At 41.7% G+C, this 15,720-nt stretch overlaps 2 protein-coding genes across 6 annotated transcripts in view; one reads left to right on the top strand and one right to left on the bottom strand.

The window, feature by feature from the left end:
- LOC144493533 (uncharacterized) overlaps positions 1–9,727 on the bottom strand; it is a 60,416-nt gene extending 50,689 nt beyond the window's left edge. For 2 of the 3 annotated variants that reach the window (XM_078212593.1, XM_078212595.1), the window contains exon 1: positions 9,459–9,696. In XM_078212593.1, the coding sequence (XP_078068719.1) occupies positions 9,459–9,498 (40 nt within the window). In that variant the 5' untranslated portion in view covers positions 9,499–9,696. Of the gene's footprint in view, positions 1–9,458 lie in introns of all 3 variants that reach the window. The other variant, XM_078212594.1, reaches the window with a different exon arrangement.
- Positions 9,728–10,293: 566 nt separating this feature from the next.
- LOC144493532 (E3 ubiquitin-protein ligase RNF19A) overlaps positions 10,294–15,720 on the top strand; it is a 103,793-nt gene continuing 98,366 nt past the window's right edge. For 2 of the 3 annotated variants that reach the window (XM_078212586.1, XM_078212587.1), the window contains exon 1: positions 10,574–10,628. The gene's annotated coding sequence lies outside the window, so the exon portion shown is untranslated. Of the gene's footprint in view, positions 10,341–10,573; positions 10,629–15,720 lie in introns of those variants that run through there. The other variant, XM_078212589.1, reaches the window with a different exon arrangement.

The raw sequence follows: 15,720 nt of genomic DNA, 5'->3' as shown, positions 1-15,720 counted from the left end.
TCCCCTTCTTGAACAAGGGGACAACATTTGCTATCCTCCAGTCTTCTGGCACTGTTCCTGGAGACAATGACAACACAAAGATCAAAGCCAAAGGCTCTGCAATCTCCTCTCTAGCCTCCCAGAGAATCCTAGAATAAATCCCATCTGGCCCAGGGAACTTATCTATTTTTACCCTTTCCAGAATTGCTAACACCTCCTCCTTATGAACCTCAATCCCATCCAGTCCAACAGCCTGCATCTCAGTACTCCCCTCGACAACACTGTCCCTCTCCAGTGTGAATACCGACGAAAAATATTCATTTAGTGCCTCTCCTATCTCTTCAGACTCCACGCACAACTTCCCACTACTGTCCTTGACTGGCCCTAATCTTACCCTGGTCATTCTTTTACTCCTGACGTACCTATAGAAAGCTTTAGGGTTTTCCTTGATCCTACCTGCCAAAGACTTCTCATGTCCCCTCCTGGCTCTTAACTCTTTCTTTAGGTTCTTCCTGGCTAACTTGTAACTCTCAAGTGCCCTAACTGAGCCTTCACGTCTCATCTTTACATAAGTCTCCTTCTTCCTCTTCACAAGAGATTCAACCTCCTTAGTAAACCACTGTTCCCTCACACGTCTGCTTCCTCCCTGCCTGACAGGAACATATTTATCAAGGACGCGTAGTAGCTGTTCCTTGAACAAGTTCCATATTACAATTGTGCCCATCCTCTGCAGTTTCCTTCCCCAACCTATAGTGAACTGAAACTCTGCACTGAGTTATGGAGAGTAAAAATGAAGGATAGTTCAGCAAAGTGGATGTGCCGCATGTCAGAAAAAGGAAACTGTGGTCCTCCTTACATTATTGGATTTCCATAAAACCTCAAGCTTTTAAAGCTTAACCTTGGTGTCATATATATGTGGAGATATTAAAAATGCTGATTCCAAATAGAACTCCTAGATTTACTTCTGCTTGCTATTCAACCGTTACAATGTCCTTCATTAATGTGCCTTCACTTAAAGCACCTCAACTAAAAAAGATAAACCTGTGACAAAAGTACCAAGTATTTCCGCCCTCAAAATACAAACATAGCTGAAACACAGTGTAACTTTATTTTTGAAACACAAAAACATGCTGACTTTTTTTAACCTGTCATTTACCCTTGGTTCCAAAATAATGTCTTAGTCAACAATCTATTGAGCACACAGTATGGTTTCCTTTAGAAGCAGTTTGCCGCAAAGGTGTTCCGTCTATACTTATGCAAATAGATTGCTAATGAGTGGTCACTTTCATAGAACATGGCTCACAGTTCAAACACTTGGGTGTTCACACTCCAAGTCTTAGTTGAAATATGGAATGAACTGCCCGAGTAGGAGAGTTTAATTAAAGAGGGAGTATGTCACTGGGGAGCACAAGGAGCAGTTGAAACACCTGCCAACAGCATCTTCTTCTGAGCTGCAAAGAGTGGAAAATTCCAAAATCTCAAGACGTTCTTACATTACATGGCCACAGTTCTGCAACAAGCATTGGAATTTTATTGGTGGACTGCAGTTGGTCAAATGTAGAATTGATCTCCATTCCTTCAAATTAACAGAAGAAATTTCAGAGTTTTGCTTCCTGAATTTTATTTCTCCATTATGTGTGTTCTCAGGAGATGGCCATTTGGGAAAAGCCCATGGGGTTGTACCAGTTTTCTTTACAAGCAGCAGCTTCAAAGGACTGATTGGTCTTTCGGCTTTCTTCTGAAGCTTATCCTCTAATTCTCCGGATTAGGAGCAGAAATGGCAATATTCAAATCAAATGCATTTTAATCATCAATATTCAAATACTATCATTTTATTAATTCTGAAAACCACACAGTACATGATCTCTAAATAGATGCACAGAAGTTTACAGCACAGAAGTAGGCTACTGAACTCAAAGAGCAGTACACCAGCTCTTTGCAAGAGCAATCCAAACTTTATCTCATTCGAAGACGTAACCCTGACAGGTTAATGCAGACATGAGACTTACAGGAAACAAATCAGAGAACACTCAATGTCCAAGTTGAACACTGGTGGTTTTAGTTTTGACAAAGGGTCAACTGGACTTGAAACGTCACTCTTTTCTCTCCTTATAGATGCTGCCAGACCTGCTGAGATTTTCAAGCATTTTCTCTTTTGGTTTCAGATTCCATTTAATGTTTTTACTTGATTTTACAGGAATACCAGTAAAGAATGCAATACACCATTAGTCACAAATACGTTACAAGGAGTTATACATACAATCATGCAGTGAGTGGCCACCTCCTGTCAATGGTACTATTCAGCGATTAACCAAATCGCCTGCCTATAACATTGAATTAATGGTTTTTATGCTTTTCTTTCCAAGATGATCTTTCCAGGATGTTCAAGTGACAGTTGCTAATTTCCTATCAAAATCGAACTAATGCTCTCAGTGTCCAATCAGACATCTATCCTTCGCTCAAACTGTGATCTTAATAGTCTGCCTTGACGCTGTTTTCTTTTGCATCTTTATCTACTTAAATTATTTACCCACATTTTCCTTAAAATACGTAGAGGTCTATTCCTCATTCATCCTTACGGAAAAGTATTGCAGGTTCCAGAAGCCCTCTGCACTAACAAAATTTATCTGGCCTACTCTGAATTGATGATCCCCTTGTCAGTAACCACTATTAAAATACTTCTGATGTTGGGAGTAAAACTGCACTTTTGACTCACTGTATTGGAAAGACAGTCAAATTTTAGAAACTTTAATCTTTAAACATGTATAAACGCATGTAATTTTATGTTTAGTTATTCCCATACTTTTTCTGATAATCATCGCATTAATGCTCAGATTAGAAGGATAGTTGTCAGCAGGATAAGCCCGATTTCCTTTCTTGGGTTTTTGAATTAATAATTGTGTCATGTGGCTGAAGCACATTTGTATGGAGATTGAAAAAGCCACGGTGAAGACAAGTTCAGTTGTCGATGTTTGCCAGTTGAAGGACATTGAACACAAGCAGACGTACTTGAAAGGAAAAGCAAATTATTGGCCAGGAACGCGTGGGACAAAAGAAACCTGAATAAACAGTTGTCAAAAGGAACGGTGTATACCTGAGAATCTAAACTTTAAAAGCCAAGCAGAACAGTAACTAGGCGTCAATAACTACAGGCACTTCAGGGGAGACAGAGTTCACATTTGTATTGAGAACTGAAGCAATGTGAAAATGCCTCTTCCACGCCATTCATAGTACTCTGACCCATTTGATGCAGTGAACACAATTGTTCCCATGGTTCGAAAAGGCAATCACAAAGTATGGATGATGAAAGACATGCTGCCCACATGTTCGGGAAAACACATAGCCCCCCACTCATAAAAATACAATCATCTTTTAAATGGTTTAGTTTTTGCTTCCAATTATTCTAACCATCCCACCCGTGATCACTCTTTGTATCAACAACTTTCAGAGATTCTACAATTTCTAGAGATTCAACCCAAGCTTGCCTTGCATCATCTTGTCCAATGATTTAACTTGAAGCAGCACTTCAGATTTACCATTTCAATATCATTTACTATCATGTTCATCTGTCTGAGATCCTCCCAGAATCATTTTATTTGAAGATTTAGCAGTTCAAGTCCTTGCAATCTTTCATCATTCCTAATCCAACTGGTTCCATCTCTACACTACCTACAGGATTTGAATGTCTGAATTCGTCAAAATGGATGCAGTATTTAAGTTATGGTGTGACCAAAGTACTGTATAGCTTCAGCATCTGCTCCACTGACACCACTAAATACTAAATATAGCTCAACACTCTACTTGTCTGGTTGAGGGTAACCGTATACACTCAGTGCTGAATCCAGATCTTTTTTCACTTCACCATTAACCAGTTGAATCAGTTGATTATATAAAAAAAGGGAGCGGCAATCAAGTCAGATAAGGTAGCCAAAAAAAAACTGGATATACAATACACTCAGGTGTGTACGTCACTCACTTTTCCTTCTATTATCCAAAACCTTATGTTTGCAAGATTCTGAGTAACAAAAAAATATAAGCAGTGGAAATCTAAAAGCAAAAGTCACATTTTATCCTGGTTAAAAAGAGAAATGTATAGTCAAATTAATTCAGGTTTTCCTCCTAAATTGCCTGTCTAAACTATGTTCTATTGTTTCGCCCACAGACAGGTTTTATAGATCCTTGGCTGCCTCATCAGATTTGATCACACTTCCTCCTCCGTTTGAGATTATCTGCTGATTTCAAATATTTGCATTGGATTTGTGAATCCAAGTACTCAATGCAAATTCAAAACAGTTTGAGCGTCTCGGCATCATTGTCCAAACAAAAACAACTTGTATTTATATAGCACCTTTAATGTAAAAGAAAACATCTCAAGGCATTTCCCAGGAGCATTATAAAATAGAGTAAGGTGCCAAGCCAGATGAGGAGAAATGAGGGCAGGTGACTAATTGCTTGGTCACAGAGGCAGGCTCCAAAAAGTGTCTTAAAGGAAAGTGAGCTGAACAGGTCTAGAGCTTAGGGTCGAGGCAATGGAAGGTGCAGCCACCAACAGAGGCGTAATTAAAAACTGCAGATGCTCAAGAGGCCAGAAAGGTCAACATGGGATTGCAGGATATTAGAGAGAGAGAGAGGGAGAAAGGCCATGGAGGGATTTGAAAAGGTGAGGATTTTAAAAAAGTCATGACATTGCTCGACCAGGAATCAAATTTGGTTAGAAAGCGTAAGGGCAATAGGCAAACCGGACTTGGTGCGAATTAAGACATGTATAGAGTTCTTGGTGACTTTGAATCTCCAGAGGGTAGAAAGTGAGAGGCCAGCTAGGAGTGTGCTGAAGTGCCGTACTCAGTATTTCAGTTCACCCTGGCATCACTTTCCTAATGAATACCCAACACTAACTTTTCTTCAGCCAATTTCATACTTATTTCCTAATCTTACTAGGAGTATCCAGAAGTTTATGTTTATGGGGCAATCTAATCCTTAATTAGATTGCTCCATAAACATTGTCATGCAATATTAATATCTGCACTGGATTTATTCAAGAACCAAAATCAGTAATTTCCAATTCTATACGAGTTAACATGGCTGGTATATATTCGCATTGTGTATAAATGCATCATGAAATTATTTCTGTATAAATATTTATCCTCAAATACCCTTGATGTTCACACCACACACCACTGGAATTCCTTCCCTAACAGCACTGTGGGTGCACCTACACCTCAGAGATTGCAGAGGTTCAAGGCGGTAGCTCACTACCACCTCCTCAAGGGCAACTAAGGATGGGCATGTGGGAGCCCACATTCCATAAACAAAATAACAAAAGAAAAAAGGCAAAAGACAAAACCCATCATGTCCGGGTGCTGAAAAAACTACGTGAAAAATAAAACACGATTTGAGAACACAAATTCAAATCAAGAATCTGATTACCAAATCATGCATCCAATTCCAAGGTCTGCTTAAATACTTTTGCACAGTAAGAAGGCTCACAACACCAGGTTAAGGTCCAGCAGGTGTATTTGGTAGCACAAGCCACAAGCCTTCGGAGCGCCACTCCTTCATCAGGCGAGTGGGAGTCGTGTACTTTTGCAGCAGCCTCAATGTTCTTTCTGCCTTGCTCACCTGAAGCCACTGGTTCCATGGACAGTATTTTATTTCGTTAAGGGGTATTATTCACAGCACCCCAGCTGGTACCGATGCCGTTGGTCGGCTACCAATCCACAAAGAGCATAACAGCCAAGGCCGATCCTGGCCTCACTCAAAGCCTGCATGGTTGCACTTCCAGAGAGATCATTGGGCAGACATCTGAGCTACAAACATTACACCCGACCTTACATCATCCTAATCTGTGATGACCTGTAATGCCCGACTGCAAACTGTGAAAACTGAAGATTAAAACTGGAATCTTCCTGATCACAAAATAATATTAACCTATGAGTCAAGTGGGAAGCCAGCACCAAAAGGTAGGATGGCAAATATATTCTGGAGACCAAGAGCTTGGTGGAGTAGAGATTTAGGTATCCATCGACACAAATCACTAAAGGCTAGTGCACTGATCGAAGAACAATCAGAAAAGATAAAGCAATTTTCACCTTTAGCTCAAGTGGGCAAATGATACTTTAGTTTTACAGAGACTTGGTCAGATGCCCTTCTGGAGTATTAGTTGTACTCAGTTTTGGACACTACACCTGAAGAGGCACATCAACTTTAGAAACGTTAGAGTAAATTCATCAGAATGGTACCGGTAATTAAAGGGTTAGAATAGGACAGGCCTAGTCCCTTCAGTTTAGAAGGTTCGGGGGTAACCTAAAAGGAATGCAGGAGCAGTAGGCCATTCAGCCTGCCCCTTATTCTGAGACTGTGACCCCGAGTTCAAAACACATGAGTGGGGGAAACATCCTACCTATCGGAGGTCTTTGAAATGATGCACAAGAATTAGGAGGACTGAGCAATACAACCTCTTTTGCCTTCAATAAGGTCATACTTGATTGGAACATGGCCTTAACCCCACATTACCTCATGCCCTCCATAACGATTGACTCCTGCTTGAATGTATTCACAGATTTATGATCTACAAGGCTGAGTTACAATGATCCAGCCACCAATGCTCTCTGGGGAAGAGAATTCTAGAGAATAATGGTCCTCTAAATACATTGTATCTACTGGAACCCATTTATCCACCTTGCCTGTTAGATCCTCAAAACAGCGCTAATGAAGTTCTCCTTTTATCATAAGGGTAACCCCTTGTATTGAAACTGTGCTCCTAAGTTCCAAATCCTTCTCAGCATCTGTCCTGACAAGCCTGCTCAGAATCTTATACGTTTCAATCAGGTCACCCCTCATTCTTCTAAACTCAAGGAATACAGGCCCAATCTGCTCAACCTTTCCTCATAAGACAATCACCTCATTGCAGGAATCAATGTCGGAGAACTTTCTCGGAATAGCCTCTAACACAAGTGAATTGCTCTTTAAATAATGCACCCAAAACTGTCCTTGGTACTCCAAACATTGTCTCACCAATGTCTTGCACAGTTGTAGCAAGGCTTTCTTGTTTTCATGTCCATCCTCCTTGCAATAAGGGCCAACATTCCATTTGTCTCCCTAATTACTTGCTGAACATGCATGTTAATTTTTTTCCAATGCATGTACGAGGACAGCCAGATCCCTCTGTACTTGCAGCATGATGCAGTGTCTCTCCATTTAAATATTTTGTTTTTCTATTCTTCCTGCCAAAGTGGATAACCTCACGTTTTCCCACATTATGTTCCAGCTGTCAAATTTCTGCTTACTCATTTATTCTACGTATATCCCTTAGCAAATAGTTTCCTTCTCACAACTTGCTTTCCTACCTATCTTTGCACCATCAGCAAATTTAGCTACAATACATTCTGACCCTTCATCCAAGTCACAAAGATTGTAAACAGATGAGCCTCAGCACTGAACCCTGTGGTATGCCACTAGTTCCAATTAACCAACCTGAAAATAGTTCAATTTATCCTGACTTTATTATCCCTCTGTCCATGATTCCCAACACTATGAACTGTTGTATTGTGTGGTAACCTTTTATGTGGTGCTTTACGGAATGCCTTTTGGTAATCCAAATACGCTGCATCTATTGGCATCCCTTGATCCACCCTGCCTGTTACATCCTCAAAAGAACCCTAATAAATCAAACATAACTTCCCTTTAATTAAAATCGTGCTGACTCTGCTTGATCGTATTCTGATTTTCCAATTGTTCAAGGATCTTCCAAGTCTCATTACATGGCCAATCACAAGGAAGATCCCATATCTTAATGCAGAGTCATCTGTGGCTCAGTGGTGCTGGAGGTTCTGGGTTGAGTCCCACTCCAGGACATGTGAACTACAATTTGGGTTAATATTCCAGTGCAGGACTGAGGGAGTGCGGCACTGTCAGAGGTGCCATCTTTCAATTCAGACATTAAACTGAGGCCCTCTCACACGAATGTAAAAGATCCTATGGAAATATTCAAAGAAGAGCAGGGAAGTTATCCACAGTGTCCTGACCAATATTTATCCCTCATTCAACATCACAAATTAGCTGCTGCATTTCTGACACTTCAAAAGTACTTCATTGATTGTAAAGCACCTTGAGACATTCGATAGCTGTAAAAGGTGTGACATTAAGGCAAGTCTTTCTTTTTCAGGAAGAATGTGCGCTACTGACTCAGCCAAGTTGCTGCTTGCTGGAAAGGCAAAGGCCATCATTTACAGCTCTGATCACATCCTCAATTCACTTGTCACTAATTCTACTTTTATCCTTTGCCACTCACTGCAAGCAAAGCAGACACGGTGACCTTGGAATAAAAACAGCAAATACTTGAAATATTTAGCAGGTCAGACAGCATTTGTGGAGAAAGAAAGAGAGTTAATGTTTCAGATCATCCTTGAAACAGGAATTCTGTTTCTCTCTCCACAGATGTTGCTTGACCTGCTGAGTATTTCCAGCATTTTCTGTTTTTGTTTCAGATTTCCAGCGTCTGCAGTATTCTACTTCTTGACTGTGACCTTGGAACCCTGTTGGGCCCAAAGCTAAGCTTCAAACCCCTGATTCTATGCGTCACTTAGATCACTTACTCTAAACTCTGTATCACCCACTTTGTTGTTGGTACCATTAGCCAGGATTTGGCAAACCTGACTCAACTTTTCCAATTTCTTGCTTCCTGGCCTCTATTCCTTTAGAAACTCTAAATACATTCAAAACTCAAATGTCCACACTTTAATGTATTACTCCAATCACTCTGGCCTCCAATGCAATGAATTGAATATCCCCTGATCTCAGCTTCAATCCCACAAAAGGCTTTGTCCCATCTTGTCTCTGCAACCTTATACAGCATTACACCTTCTCCCATACCCTTATGTTTTCCACTTTGTTTCCACTCTTCCCTAACCTTCCTCACCACCCCTACCCCACAACATTGGCTGTACTGCCATAAACCAAACTGACTGCACTAAAATTGTCACCAAAAATGATTACTGTTACTTTGAATCTATCTTTCTGACTGCTTTCAGATTCTAACTCTTGGATCCCAACTCCTTATGATTTCTTTTTTTCTTTCTGTCATATAAAAGCTACTTAGAGAAATTAAAGATGTTGATAAAGTACACAACTATTAATACTTAATCCCATCCAACTTTAACCCCACTGCCTCAGTTTTTAAAATCAGAGCCATCACAGGCCTCCATAAGTACATTACTTCCAGACAGTGATACCAAAAGGAAATAGAGCAGATTCGAGTCAGACATGGTCTAAAAGCAACATTCAAAAAAGTGGAAAGCATTTTCTCCTCATTTCCACCAAGGGGAGCGAGTAATAAACCTGATTTAAGACTTTGGCTCTCCTGTTTATCAGGACAATTTTAACTTTAGATCAAGTCAGGATTCAGATCACCGGGAGCTGGAGAAGTAGCCTCACTCCTACTCGGCTTTCCCTCATTTACACAGACTGCAATGACTACTTACTTTTCACAGGTTGAGGATGGGACTGCTTCCTTCTGGGCATTTTTTTCCCCACTTCAGCTTAAGTTTGCCCTGAAACGTGTTGAGTCAAAAAGCAACATCCAGACGTATCGGATATTTATTGACAAGAAGAAAAGTTGAGCTCAAATCTCATGCACTTCCTGTTTTAAACTAACAGCCATTAATGAAACAGCAGAGTCCCTGGGAGAGTGAATCCAGGAAGGAAACCCACCACTTCCTCTCTCTCGCTCTCCAATGACCTCACCACGCACACACGCCACCGGCGATGACGGCAGCCCGCACACCCGACGCGCATGCTCCTTGGCGGCCTCCGCCCAACAGCCTTATGGGTATTGTAGTCTTCCGGTCCAGTAGGCCCCGACCGGAAGAGCCGCAATGGTAGGCCGCAGCCGGCACGGTAGGCCGCGGCCAGCACCACTGCATCTCGAGCCGTCGATGTAACACACACACGTAAACTTTCTTTAATATTTTGGCCTCAGCGGCAAACTCTATAGCGGTCGCCGGCACTCGAACGACTGCAATGACCAGAATGCATCGCGGGGCCTGCCGTCCCGCGGGCCGGAGATTCTAATGATTCTCATTTTTTTCCCCCCAAATAAAAGCAACGAATGCGGCAACGTATAATTAATAATCAAACTCGAGCTCCATCAGAATTGTTTCTTTTGTGAAGCTCCCGGGGGGGGGGGGGGGGTTGGCGGAGCCGCGACTCGGGGAATGTAATGCAAAGAACGGACGCAATGTTTACACAGAGAGTGATGACGCGCTGGGTGCACAGGTTTGGGTGACGTCATGCGGGAGGGAGGTGGGTCAGCCGTTGCAGAGTCTGAGGGAAGGCAAGAGAGAGCAGAGCGAGCAGCTGGGGGGGTGAGTACAGCACTCAGCACAACAGGGCCTGCCTGCCTGTGACTGCAGCTTCACTCTGCACTGCGCCGCTAACAGCCTCCCCTCATAAACCTCAGTCTCACAATTAAAACCCAGCAGCTTTCTACACCAAATAACCTTAAGAGTCCAGGGGGTGCATTTTCTACCCTTCAATAATGTGGTGATGGTGGAGGGGAAAAATGTCTCTCTGTCTCTGAATTGTGCTGGAGTGAATGAAGCCTCATCTTCGTCAATTTTATTGTGGCACTACGGATGTAATCTTTTGATTTGGTGAGCTGATCAGGAGTGGTCTGGCAAGGATGTATTGTTTTTCCAGCAGTTTGCACACTGCCATTGACCTGATCTGGTCTGTCCCACTGCTGGCTGTGATCTAAGGGGTTTCAGGACTTTGTGGTAAAATGCTGCAAAGGAGGCTCCCTTTCATCTAAAATATTCGATTAGGTCCTACTTCTGTTGGATATGGGATTGATTTCCGTGACAGAGATTTAGGTTTGCAAAATAATGAATGCCAGTGTACAGTTCATTTTATTGGCTGGATGTTAATATGTTTTGTATCAGTAAATTGTTCATATTAACAATATTTTACTCTGGGTAAGTAATTGTAATGACCATCTTCAATACTCTTGCTGCATTCTGATTAGATGCCAAAAATCCAAATAAACCTCTAACTTTTATTTTTGCAAATTAGAATCTTCCCTGTCCTGTTTTATTTGAAGTAAGACCTTTTTTAAATAAAAGTGCAAAGGACTGATATAACAATAGGTGTTAAATAAAAGTTCATTTTTAGAAAAATTAAACTATAACATAAACGAATACTGAAGGACAGCAGCTGCTTTGTACTTTGGAAACACATTAGGTTACAAGTGTTTAATATGCAGGCTGATTCCCATTATTTCAAGTATTTTATCATCCATGCTGTTGAATATAGTGTGTAAAGAGTCACGAGATAAACATATCGGGGGAACCTGAAATTAATGACTAAGTCACTGAAGATCTCTTACAAAAACAAATTACTGCAGATGCTGGAATCTGATACCAAAAGAGAAAACGCTGGAAAATCTCAGCAAGTCTGGCAGCATCTGTAAGGAGAGAAACGAGCTGATGTTTCGAGTCCAGTTGACCCTTTGTCAAAAGCTGAAGACCTCTTCTTTGTGCAGATAGTTGGAGGAAGTTCTCAGTCATTGCATTTTGCCCACCAAATGGTGTATAATATTGTACAGAAAAAAATAGAACCAGGAAAAGCCTTATTGAAGGATTTATTTTTTTGACATGATGTTCACAGATCCTCCAAGTCAAATTGTTTGGGCGTAGTAGGAATAGACAATTCTTAATAATGGATATTGGATATACAAGTAGTGATTTGAGGACATGGAGCCCTTCTGCTCAGTAATTCTTTATGATTAACTCTGGTTTCTTCTGTACAAGGTGGACATGTCTTTGTCTACTGACGAACTTTGGAAACAAATACTTGGAGAAAACCATCTTGCCTGTCACTGACTCTGTCTTTATCACCTCTGCAGCATTGCATGTTTATGCATCACCACCAACACCAAACTGGTTTGGTTCTCTGAAGCTTTCCAGCTAGCCATTTTGCTTCACTCTTCCACTGGCTTCCACCCATCCAAAAAATGGACCTTTCCTTGAACTGTCTCACACTCTCGTCGCCTCTGGCTCCCTGTGCCCAGGTAGCTTTGAAACTCATAGCATTTTTGTATTCCTCCAGCATTCTTTCCTGCTTTATGCTTCCACAAATGCCTTTTGTCCTTCCAACCCTTCAGCCATCATCCCAATTCTAAAGTAGTTCATCAATTTCTCATAGTATAGGTTGTATATGCTGTTTATACTTTCCATGTATCTTTTATTCCCCTCTCCATTCCCTTTTACCCCACTCTGAAAAAAACACAATGGGCTATTTTCTACATTAAAAGCCCTTTCAAAATGTAGCTTGTTGAAGGAGCTGTCTTTTATGTTGAAGCATTAAGTATTGAACAGTGTATTTTGTTTAAGCTATGTTTTATATGACCACTTGTAGCAAGAAAAGCACTTTCCCTGTTACTTTGTGCTATTTTCGAAGTGTGGAGTGCGGTATGTAATTGATCACAAATACATTTGGATAGTTAACATGATCATGCTTCAGCAGCCTTTTGGGTCATTAAATAAATTGTATGTTGTTATGAATACAGTTATATTGTGGAAATAGAGATTTGCCGTTAGTTTGATATTTTATTTTGTCTGAAACCTTACTTGTAATCACCAGTGACAGACCTGTAACCACCAGTACTTTACCTTGATGTTATCGCCCACAAATGTTTTCTTTGAACATAGCATATAAGACAGGAACAGGAGTGGGCTGTTAGGTCCCTCAAGCCTGCTCCACCATGCAATAGGATCATGGATGCTTCAAGGGTTGAGCCCAGGGTTGAAAGGACAATATTTTTGATGTGTATTGTGGCCTCCTTCACATTTCAACTAGTTATGATGCAGAAATGTCCCATCAGTGTATTTCATTGAATTTCTATTGACAGCATGAGAAAACTAGTGGGAGTTTCCTGATCATTAGGAGACTAAGCTTGTGAGATTTGGTTCAGTGGGGTTTGTACAAGTTAGTTCTCAAAGGATAAGCAGCAATCATAGTAGCGGAGTTACTAGATAGAACATAGAACAGTACAGCACAGAACAGGCCCTTCGGCCCACGATGTTGTGCCGAGCTTTATCTGAAACCAAGATCAAGCTATCCCACTCCTTATCATCCTGGTGTGCTCCATGTGCATTTCCAATAACCGCTTAAATGTTCCTAAAGTGTCTGACTCCACTATCACTGCAGGCAGTCCATTCCACACCCCAACCACTCTCTGCGTAAAGAACCTACCTCTGATATCCTTCCTGTATCTCCCACCAAGGACCCTATAGTTATGCCCCCTTGTAATAGCTCCATCCACCCGAGGAAATAGTCTTTGAACGTTCACTCTATCTATCCCCTTCATCATTTTATAAACCTCTATTAAGTCTCCCCTCAGCCTCCAACGCTCCAGAGAGAACAGCCCTAGCTCCCTCAACCTTTCCTCATAAGACCTACCCTCCAAACCAGGCAGCATCCTGGTAAATCTCCTCTGCACTCTTTCCAGCGCTTCCACATCCTTCTTATAGTGAGGTGACCAGAACTGCACACAATATTCCAAATGTGGTCTCACCAAGGTCCTGTACAGTTGCAGCATAACCCCACGGCTCTTAAACTCCAACCCCCTGTTAATAAAAGCTAACACACTATAGGCCTTCTTCACAGCTCTATCCACTTGAGTGGCAACCTTTAGAGATCTGTGGATATGGACCCCAAGATCTCTCTGTTCCTCCACAGTCTTCAGAACCCTACCTTTGACCCTGTAATCCACATTTAAATTAGTCCTACCAAAATGAATCACCTCACATTTATCAGGGTTAAACTCCATTGGCCATTTTTCAGCCCAGCTTTGCATCCTATCTGTGTCTCTTTGCAGCCTACAACAGCCCTCCACCTCATCCACTACTCCACCAATCTTGGTGTCATCAGCAAATTTACTGATCCACCCTTCAGCCCCCTCCTCTAAGTCATTAATAAAAATCACAAAGAGCAGAGGACCAAGCACTGATCCCTGCGGCACTCCGCTAGCAACCTGCCTCCAATCCGAAAATTTTCCATCCACCACCACCCTCTGTCTTCGATCAGACAGCCAGTTACCTATCCAATCTGCCAACTTTCCCTCTATCCCACACCTCCTCACTTTCATCATAAGCCGACCATGGGGGACCTTATCAGACGCCTTACTAAAATCCATGTATATGACATCAACTGCCCTACCTTCATCAACACACTTAGTTACCTCCTCAAAAAATTCAATCAAATTTGTGGGGCACGACTTGTCCTTCACGAATCCGTGCTGACTATCTCGGATTAATCCGCATCTTTCTAATTGGTCGTAATTCCCATCCCTAAGGACCTTTTCCATCAATTTACCAACCACCGAAGTAAGACTAACTGGTCTATAATTACCAGGGTCATTTCTATTCCCTTTCTTAAACAGAGGAACAACATTCGCCACTTTCCAGTCCTCTGGCACTATCCCCGTGGACAGCAAGGACCCAAAGATCAAAGCCAAAGGCTCTGCAATCTCATCCCTTGCCTCCCAAAGAATCCTAGGATATATTTCATCAGGCCCAGGGGACTTATCGACCTTCAGTTTATTCAAAACTGCCAGGACATCCTCCCTCCGAACATCTATTTCCTCCAGCCTATTAGCCTGTGACACCTTCTCTTCCTCAAAAACATGGCCCCTCTCCTTGGTGAACACTGAAGAAAAGTATTCATTCATCACCTCGCCTATCTCTACTGACTCCATACACAAGTTCCCACGACTGTCCTTGACCGGCCCTAACCTCACCCTGGTCATTCTTTTATTCCTCACATAAGAGTAAAAAGCCTTGGGGTTTTCCTTGATCCGACCCGCCAAGGACTTCTCATGTCCCCTCCTAGCTCTCCTAAGGCCCTTTTTCAGCTCATTGATAGCATCAATGTTTTGATTTTAAAGTAGTGATTGGCCCAAGATGGTTAATATGGTTACAATTCACATCTATCAGGTGTTAATCATGTTGGACACACTATTTAGGCTGCCTGTTCAATAAGAAAAAGGGAAAGCTCTGCATCCTGATATTTCATTAAAGGCAGATATGTGCATTTTGCATTTATTGCATTTCAGACCACATGAATGCATACTAAGGGGATCTCCTGTACTCAAGACTAAATTAAAAATGTTGCGTACTGTGGGATCCTATTTTTATATATTTATCATAAGGCAGGATAATTGCTTAAAATGAAAACCTAGCAGGAACAGGGCTCCAGGCATGCTGAACATTTGGCAGGGCCCTTAGTTGTCCAATCCAGCTAGTTTCCAAACCACACTAGAGTTGCTTCAACTCTTAATTGCATATTTCTCCTAGTGCACTGACAAGCATGCATCAAGAAAAATGTTTCCTTATCAGATCTGTGCTCACTGACCTTTAGCCCCCAGTCAAGCACCATCTTGATTTTAAAATTCTCACCCTTGTATTCAAATCCCTCTGTTCTCTCGCCCCTCCCCATCTCTGTGATCTCCTCCAGCCCTAAAGCCCACCAAGGCATCTGTGCTCCTCTTATTACGGCTTCTTGTGTATCACTGACCTTTAACTGCTAAGGCTTGAAGCTCGAGAATAAAATCCCGACACTCTCTCCATGGTTCTCTACCATGCTTTCCTCCTTTAAGACATTCATTAAACATTCCTGTTTGACTAAGTTTTTAATCATAGAAATCATAGAAACCCTACAGTGCGGAAGGAGGCCATTCGGCCCATC

This window comes from Mustelus asterias, chromosome 5 (genome assembly GCF_964213995.1).
Source record: "Mustelus asterias chromosome 5, sMusAst1.hap1.1, whole genome shotgun sequence".
Classification (NCBI taxonomy): Eukaryota; Metazoa; Chordata; class Chondrichthyes; order Carcharhiniformes; family Triakidae; genus Mustelus; species Mustelus asterias.
Note: the sequence above shows the minus strand (reverse complement) of the source record. Positions and strands in the feature narration are given on the sequence as shown.